Below are 9,413 nucleotides of genomic sequence, written 5' to 3'. Positions count from 1 at the left end.
TCTAGACGGTGTCGTAAATTTTGAAGATGCCCGTGACGCTTTGTTCTTCGTTCAGCGGAACAATTAATGTAATGATCCTTACAAATGGGGTTGAAGCTATTAAGTACGACGAAAAATTATAAAGGATTCGTTTTATTTTTATTGAATGTCGACGAACTCTGTTTTTATTTTATTTACTTTACACATTTAATTAATATTTTGTAAATTTAATACTTATTGATAAGCTCGTCAATGAGCAAAATATTCCAGCAATGTATAGCCGCCGTACAGGTGCTGGTTAGCAACCTGTCCAAAATCGAAAGTTTAGTTTTTTGTACCTTACTAATTTATCTGCAGTCTGTAGCTATGAAATGTAAGTTTCATAATATATAATGAAACTATGTTGTGTTTAACTTTATATGAATATACCCTAGTTCTAAATTCGATTCTTTGGAACACGACCGTGTAGAAAAACTGGCGCCTTTGAACGCATCATTTTATCAACTGGCCAACCGAGTAAGTTGCAAAAGACGTTCCCGACATTGGCTCGCAAGGTTTTTCGACGAATAGCCTTTGTAGTATTACATCACGTCGCGTTGTAAAACATATTCCTCGTAACTGTAATAATATTCATTAATAAAGTAACCCAATTAGTTGAACTCCAAAACATACTAATTTTCGTTCTGAATCGCGTCGAAACGTCAAAACCATAAACAAGTAGGACTAGGAAATCGACGTTCCGACAGAAGGACGGACGGACGTCGATCATCAATCAAATAATCCAATATGGCCGATTGCTTCCAATGGGGCTGTTCGCGGTTAAATTTTACGAATTTCCAGTTATAATTAAATAATTTCGTAGGGAATTGCATTGCCTTACATTATAATGTAAGTCAATGTACCTAATGAAGACTTTTACGTAAGTAAGGCAATTGTAAAAGTGTGAAAATTGACGTTATCCTTGACATACCATGAGAAAGTTGCGAAGTGGCCTCCGTATCTTACATTGAAATGCTACATAGGATCTCAATTTTCAGGTATGCTGAAGATGCCAGTTAACTCTGTAACTGAAACGAAAAAAGGAGTCGACAAATCTAGATTTTCCCTGTCACTAAATAGAAATAATGCAACATATTTGAGCAACGAAAATAAGAAACCGACAGAGAACTCGAAGGAGACGAGTGACCCTTACAAGCAGTCTACAAGTAGCAATAAAGAGAACAAGCCCTTGAAGAGGCCGCTGAAGAGTGTGTACTCGAATACATTATCAGTGGCAAAGAGATTGAAACCCCTGAGTGAGACATCAAAGCCTGCAGGTATTGTGTAACAGACCGGTACTAGATGTCGGTGTGCAATACTCCGACAATTTATAGCATTGGAACTGCATACTATGTTGATAAATCCTCTATAATTTGTGTTTAGTGTGATACATATCTCATAGAGGCAGATAAAAGTTCATTCATCTCAGTGTTCATATGAATAGTCTACTATTTCTCCATAAAATTATCATATCAAACCTTGGTTCATGATTGAATTATTTTCAATAATACCGAAAAATCCAGTGATATTATCCATTTACAACATAAGCGAAAATGCCAAATGGATCTAAAATCAACATAACATAATGATAATATTAATATGTAAAGAATGATATAGTTACATGATACATTGTTAAACACATAGATTTGTAACACATTCTTCTTACTATCAACTAAGTTTCAAACTGCAGTTACAACCTCAGTACACAGTTCAAACCCATGTACGAGTGATGGTTACAAACCAACAAATTAGTTTATTAGGCTGTAATAAACTTGTACACTATAATTTAATGATTGATATCAATGTCACCTTTATCAAGGCCCCAAACCAAGGTTAAATTTACTGTCCAATACATGACTATATTTATCTACATGATTTTTATATTTCTATCAAAATTAATGTCTCTATAGACACCATTAACCACTTTTTCTAAGCATATGAACCACAGTCAAGAGTGAATTAAACTTCAATTTTAACTATAGTACGCAATTGGTTTTCAAGGCCTTAGCCTTGAGAACCAATTACGTACTAAGGTAAGGTAAGGAAAGGGTAAGCCCTTTTTCATTCCGGGAGGAGTTACTTTCCCAGCAGTGGGACATTCAGATGTTAAATTCATTATTAGTAGTATGATTTTATTTGTTCTAAATTTCTTTCCTATGCATATAAGGTTGTAGGATGCTCATTTGTCTAATGATTTACAGAGTGTTTGTTTGAACGGGACCTGGTGATATTGGAGCCGAGCCCGGCCACCCCTGCCATGTTGAATGGCCACCACACGTCAGACACTCAGTATGCGGGGACCACACAGCGCAAGACCCCCATCGCTACACTCTCCAACTTGGGGAACACTTGCTTCCTCAACAGTGTGCTCTATACTTTACGGTAATTGTTTTACTTATTAAATACAAACCATTTTGATAATGCTACTTATTTGTCTCAGTTGATTTGATGTAGAAACTCATTTGAACTCATCATACATTTTCTCAAGCTTGATTCCTCATAGATCTTGATGTATGAAGTATCAAATTTACAGTGTGTAACCTACATATTCTGAAATCTCTCTTTCAGCTGGCTATTTGACCTAAAAGCCCAAGACTGGTCAAACATTGGTCAAATCATTTTACACTATAACTTAACATTTTTTTAAGCTAAACCAATATTCATTATAATAAAATAGTATCAACAAATATGGCTTGTGGTGTTAAAAGGGATAAGTTACTATATGAATTTGTTGTAAAACCTTTCAAGTTTCTCACACACATTATATAATTTCAGATATGCACCGAGGTTCCTCCACAACCTTCACCACCTAGTGTCTGACCTGGCCAGTGTGGAACAGAAGCTGGGCAGCATCAGGCTAAAGAGTTCATCTCTAGGCCGAAGTGCAGCTGGTCTGGCCTCATCAGGAACCAGGTCATGGAGCAGTAAAGACCTGCTGTCTTTGGGACAGTCGGATAATAGTGCTGGGAAGAGTAAAATACAGGTATGCTTGTGTACATTTGGGTAACTAATAGCTAGATTAGTTATGGCCAGTTTCTGCATTAAAAGTAACAGCCAAAGTATATGTGTAAAGCAAAAGTAACATAAATGTGTTCAACAAATTTGAATGCCATTTTTAATTTGGCTGTAACTTTTGATAAGGAAACTGGCTGCTAGTGTCTAAAGGTTTTCAGGGGTAAGAAGTATCCTATGTCTAAAACTAGGCTATAATTTACATATTGTGTGCCAAATTTCACTGAAATACAGTGAGTAATTTTATGCAAAGGTTAATTAACATTATAACTTACTCCCTCACATACTTTTACTTGACTTGAAGCCATGTGAAATTAATATTTTTCTTATAAAATAACATTACTTTTAACAACCAACAAGGTACCACAAGATATTTATCTTTATTATTTAAAGCGTTACAATATTTTAATACTACACTTTACACATTCTGCTTTACATTATCCAGTCTCCTTGAAAAATATATTATCCATGCTTATCTTCAATAACTACCTAATTTTAGTAAAGAGGCTATCAAAATTTTATATCATAATCATAATCATAAATAAGATGAAGGAAGTTGTGATAAAGTGTAGTCAATATCCATATCAGATTGTTATCTGCTGATAATGGTTTGAAAGAAGTGGATCAAATATTTGTTAACTTAAGCCTTTATATTCTGCCTTACTTATTGCGACAGATAAGTTTTTAGTTAGTGTTTGCATGGCTACTGGGTTTATGCACTAGATAATAGTATAATACATTCAATTTAGTCTCAAATGTTTTAGTAAAATGTGAGATATGCATGTCATACATGTATACCACATCATCATTTTGTCTCTTTCAACATAATTCAAGTTAGCTTATGCTTAACTCTGTTCAGCCCATGTATGCTTCAATGCAAGGCATCCTTGCATTGAAGCATTCATTAGCAAAGCAAAGCAACCATTATAGTTAGTCACTTACTAATCACACCAACTGCTAAGTTAACATAAGTACTTAGTTGTTAATTTCACACCAGACAGAATCAGAACACAATAAAATTCAGTCCGAATTTTAAATGCATTATACTTTATTTCAAGATTCTTGATGAGCTGTAACTGAATTAAATAATTTGATTTAACCCTGATTTCGGTTAATGCCCTCAACATATGCATTATCTTATTAATTTTTATCTACTCTCGATTTCAGATAGCAACAGAGAAACTGCATGAAACCTACTTAAATCTTCGTGCGGCGGAGAGCAAATGCCTGAATAGCAGTTCTGCAGATGCTAGCCCTGAGCCCTTTGCAGCTGACGCCTTCCTTGCAGCCCTCAGAGATGTCAACTCTACTTTTGAAGGTAATTTTTATATACCAAGCACCATTATTCATTTGTTTTCCTACTCATATTGAGATACTTTTATCTAGGTTAAATATTTGTACTATTACGCAGAATAAATAATTTTATGTTATGTCTGGATATAATCTTCTTTGTGTATTTTAGTCTATATAATATTATGTTTCTAATGCTATAGTACACCTTGTATGAAATCAGATAAGTGTCTTTGCATTTATTATGTTTTACTAATCTAAATGTTATGTATTTCAGGTAACAGGCAACAAGACGCGCATGAGCTGTTAGTGTGCATATTGGACAATATCAGAGAAACGTGTCGAGCTCTCAGTGCAAGAGCTAACAGGCTGCAACTACATGAGAATGGCGATAGGTAAATGTGAATTATATTATCTTCTTACTAAATAAACAGCTAAGAATCTCACCTTAAGTGACCTTATTTCAATAAATATGATTTAGATGGTTTACTATTTACTTGCTGCTAATTCATATGGGCTTATAGGCGATTTTATCTAAAGATCTCCATTTTAATTAATAGATAAATTGCACTACTTATCAGTTCATATAACTCCATTTTTATATTCCAGCAATGGCATAGGTCGTCAAGCTAGCCTAGAAACAGATGGCGGCAAGCCCACACTAGGGCTGCGCAAGTCGTGGAAGAAGCGCAAGGAAGTGAAGGCGACGGACAAGCGCGCCTCGCCCACGGATGAACGACCGCCCACACCGCCGCCCGCCGACCGAGATGAGCGGACACGACCGGGGTGGGACTTTGTCGCAGATGATTTTGAAGGTAATTTGACTGTTGGTAATTTCTCCATTATCTACCAATTAGTGAAATTGTAGAAAGATTAAAAATATACTCAAATCAAAAGACAAATATGTATTTTATAGGATCTGCGTCCAATCAAATACTTCTGTTTTATTATTCTGGTCTGACAGATACACTAAAAGGTTTGCTATTCCATGCAAATCTTAACGATACTTACATAAAAATCTAGTATTCTGAAATTGTACAAACAGCTATCGTTTGCACAGTCCACAAAAACGGCCCTAAAAGATTTTTTTGATAATTTTCTGTAAAGTTTACATTAACTTTATATTCTGAATGTTTTAGGAACGATGGTGGTCCGCACTATGTGCCTAGAGTGCGAGGCGGTAACGGAAAAAGCTCAAGCGGTTTGCGAGCTGTGCGTGCCCGTCGGTGACGACGAGCAGGAAGAAGAACCATTCCGCGCTGCGTGTCTATCTACTGAATACCTGCGGGATCAGAACAAGGTATGTAAACTTTTATCGCTTCGCACCATTGTGTGACTGACTTATCATTGCAGGTAAAAACTGTCATTTTAGTAATTTTTGAGAGCTGATATTTTTTTCGGTATTTACTTGACCTGTATTAAATCGTTAAATGTTTTGAAACTTTGCAGTACTGGTGCGAGCGCTGCCTCCGCTACAACGAGGCGCGGCGCAGCGTGGCGTACTCCCGTCTGCCGCGCCTGCTGGTGCTGCAGCTCAAACGCTTCAGCGGCGGCATGGAGAAGATCACCCGCCACGCGCCTACGCCCCTGCTCATGCCCTGCTTCTGCGAGCCCTGCGCCAAGAGGCCGCCCGAACAACCGCCCACGCACAGGTATTTATTGCATTTTACGTACCATTTATATTCCTATCGACTAGTCTACGAAGCGTCTCCTTTTTAGGGATACATGAATCGATACTCACTACTCACGCTATACTTCCAGATATATCCTGTGGGGCGTGATCATGCACCTGGGCCAGACGCTGACGGGCGGACACTACGTGGCGTACGCGCGGGACAGCGGCGCCGACAGCCCGTGCGGCCGCAGCACGGCGGCGGCGGCGGGCGGCGAGGCGGGCGCGGCGCCGGCGCCGGCGGCGGGCGGCGCCAGCTCGTTCATGCGCACGTTGTTCAGTCGGCCGCGCGCCGCCGCGGCGGCGGGCTGCGGCGCGCGGGACTGCTGCGTGCCGCGCCCGCGCTCGGCCGCGGCGCCGGCGTGGCTGGCGTGCGACGACGACCTGGTCAAGCCCATCTCCACGGAGGAGTTCGAGGACCTGCTGTCGGCGGAGCCCAAGATGCGCTCGGCGGCGACGCCCTACCTGCTGTTCTACGTGAAGAGCGAGGTGGGCTAGGCGGCGCCGGGCCGCTCGTTCGTTTAGACGCTTAAAAGACATATAGGCGGGCGCCGTCCCGCGGGGCGGCCCGACGTGATATTATGAGTGTAGCTAAAATATATATTAGGATGTTACGGAGAACGATCGAAATATATTGTAAAGTATATAGGTGCGTTTCCCGATATTTTCACTCGTTGCGATCTGACAATATGGACTCGAGTAGGAGTAGTGGATTGTACCCTCCGGTGTATACGTTGCCGTGTATCGTCGTTGATTCTATATTATCTGTATTTACGCGATCACTGTGACCGCTAGTGACGAAATTATTTATTGGCCTAAAGTATACTTGTTGCAGAGTTGAGCCCGTAAATTGCTATATTCCGTTTACGACTTCATAGTATAACGATCCATGGTCCAAACTCACCGCGTGCCCGTCAATTATAGCGATATTTATTTAAAAAACTGTTTTATAAACTATTATACTACTACTTTAAGAGGATGTTCTAAATACGAGTTTTTTGATCGCAGCTTTGCTACCCGTCTCGGGGCCATGATCAGACCAAATGATTCTCAAATAGTTTTCTCATACCATATAAGTTAAAAACGTTTAACCCCGATCATCACAATGTTAGTAGGAAAATGTTTAAAAATAAATAAAATATATTTTTATGGCACATTTTTGTTAGTAGTTCACAAAGTACATTTAAGATGGCAAATTATTTTATCGAGGATCGATGTTAGGGAACCCAATACTAAGTTGATGTAACTAACAAAGTTTAAGCGAATATAGTCACTATGATTGTACCTAGAACGTCTCGGTTGGCGTGATGGTAATGTAATAAAGCTTTATTAACGTGTGCATGATATGTGTTCACTTGTGTAAGACGTTGTGTAATATTATTCCTATATCGATAGGTATACCATTCATGTAACGCCAGGAAAGTAAGCTGCGAAACAAATTCATTGATTTCAGAACATATTTATAGAGACTATCCTGTCTGAAGTTATACATAGTTAGTTCTTTGTACCTCAGGCTTGTTCAAACAGAGTTCTAAGTAGAACAACGGAAATGCGTTCTATGAAACTTAGTAAATGTAATCAGAGATTAAAAAATACTCATATTCAAACCCTCTGTTCCTATAGCCGAGAATGAATATTCGGGCCCTATCTCCCGGTTATACATATATTTAGCTTGATAAACAGTATTTTGTCCGTATTTATGGAAAAGAAGACAATATATTAATGATGGAAGTAGATTTCCGATGGTATGTTTCCTTTCTTCATTCGTTGAGTACGCACACGATACATTTAAATTTAGACTAACAGTAACTTCGAGACTACAACGACATTATTGCTTGCTACGAAACGCGACTGCTTTCTTTTTACAAGTTTATAAACTATACTAATATGATGCAACTGTAGAATAAGCGCTGAATAAAATATTTTGAATTGTTATTAAATGAATTTACTACATTAATGAATTAATTCAGGCCTAAAAAGCAAAATCTGGGTAAAATGTAACATATACAATTTATAAAAATAATAAAATAAACTCAAGTGTACAAAAGTGTTCATTGCGTTACATTTCATCACACATTGTCAACTAAAAGCAATGGCTTTGTAACTAAATGACAATAAAGTAGCTTTATAAATACTAACTGTTTATACTTATCAGGCCAGGCATACATTATCTAGAAATCGAATTATGGCAGTTTCTTTAGACATTTATTTTGGGCGTAATAGATTATTTCACGTTGTTTTATTTCTATATCAAACTTCTAGAACGTAAAAGCGTATACCTTTAAATAATACGAGATAATTTGTGTATGTGAAGAGAGAAAAAAGTATAAAATCAAGAGTTTTAGCGCTTCTTCTACAGTTGTATCGTACGTGTTACGGCTAGCCTTTGCTACCATTGATAACTATGTATTTTTGTATATTGCAGCTACAACTGTCTAGTTTTATTTCAATGTGTATTCAATATGTATTACTGTTCATATATTCGATACTGCAGTCGTTTTCGCAATGACAAATGAACTGCGGGTCAACCATTCCAATGTTATCTTCAAGACTAAGAAACGTAAAAGGGATATCAGTTCTAGTAAAGTATCTGTAATGTTATCTTAATAAAGTATAGATTGCTAGCAGGCAGCAAGCCAGCAAGAATAAAGCAACATTCAGGTGCTGGTACAAAATGTATTGAGAAATTCTTTTCGGGGAAAGTCTATACCTAACCCACTTGTAATATCTAATCTATAAGCTAAGTTTATTATAATATGAGTTCCTAAAATTTTATATACATCACAAACAATATTGCTAAAACGACTGCAGAACTTAAACGTTAATGTACGGCTGCTAAACAATAAAAATGACATACAATTAAATTATTTTGACGTAGTCTTAAATAAGAAGCTTGACGATTGTAGTGATGATATTTCTTGATTTTTTTTTTCTAGGCATGATGCATACTTTCATTGCAAAAAAAAAAAGTTTTATTTTCTTTTTTTATTGTACAGGGAGTTTCAATAAGTCCTAGCTGTAATTATTATTTACAATGTATCGATCACTACATTTGTCTAGTTTTCTAACTGATGCTCGACTTAATATACTCTACCGAAGCTAAATTTACTTAATTTTATGTGTTAATGCGGATGCCATTCCAAAAACCTTTGAAAAAGGTAAAATTCTTGTCAGTAGCTATACGACTTTGTTTTTATTATCGAACAAAATGTTATTATAATTATCGTTCATTTTCATTGTAAATTCAATTTGGATAATAAAAATAAGTTCAATGACTTTGTATGTCTTATTATTTCTAATTTATATTTCTTTAGCATAGAGACGTTTTTTTTTTGCAGTTAGCAGATATGATTTCCACAAAAATCCTATTTGACTTCCATGGATTTATCTAACTAAGCGAGAAACATACATTACACAAATA

General features: G+C 37.2%; 1 protein-coding gene across 1 annotated transcript; it reads left to right on the top strand.

The window, feature by feature from the left end:
• Positions 1-711: 711 nt before the first annotated feature.
• On the top strand, positions 712-9,268 carry Usp1 (ubiquitin specific protease 1). Its single transcript, XM_076115252.1, has 10 exons — positions 712-898; positions 1,017-1,295; positions 2,220-2,400; positions 2,794-3,001; positions 4,198-4,348; positions 4,598-4,715; positions 4,930-5,135; positions 5,460-5,620; positions 5,770-5,972; positions 6,082-9,268. The coding sequence occupies exons 2-10, from the start codon at positions 1,019-1,021 to the stop codon at positions 6,488-6,490; spliced, it is 1,914 nt and encodes a 637-aa protein (XP_075971367.1). The 5' UTR covers positions 712-898; positions 1,017-1,018; the 3' UTR covers positions 6,491-9,268.
• The last annotated feature ends 145 nt before the right edge of the window (positions 9,269-9,413 follow it).

This window comes from Anticarsia gemmatalis, chromosome 6 (genome assembly GCF_050436995.1).
Source record: "Anticarsia gemmatalis isolate Benzon Research Colony breed Stoneville strain chromosome 6, ilAntGemm2 primary, whole genome shotgun sequence".
Classification (NCBI taxonomy): domain Eukaryota; kingdom Metazoa; phylum Arthropoda; class Insecta; order Lepidoptera; family Erebidae; genus Anticarsia; species Anticarsia gemmatalis.
The sequence above is the reverse complement of the archived record's forward strand: the minus strand, read 5'-3'. Positions and strand labels throughout refer to the sequence as shown.

What these genes read in the sequence shown, in the direction of transcription:
- Usp1 (XM_076115252.1), top strand. Translation starts at nt 1,019, where the DNA reads ATGCTGAAGATGCCAGTTAACTCTGTAACTGAAACGAAAAAAGGAGTC. An exon ending in TGAGACATCAAAGCCTGCAG is followed by an intron (nt 1,296 to 2,219) that starts GTATTGTGTAAC and finishes AATGATTTACAG; the next exon opens with AGTGTTTGTTTGAACGGGAC. An exon ending in AGTGTGCTCTATACTTTACG is followed by an intron (nt 2,401 to 2,793) that starts GTAATTGTTTTA and finishes ATATAATTTCAG; the next exon opens with ATATGCACCGAGGTTCCTCC.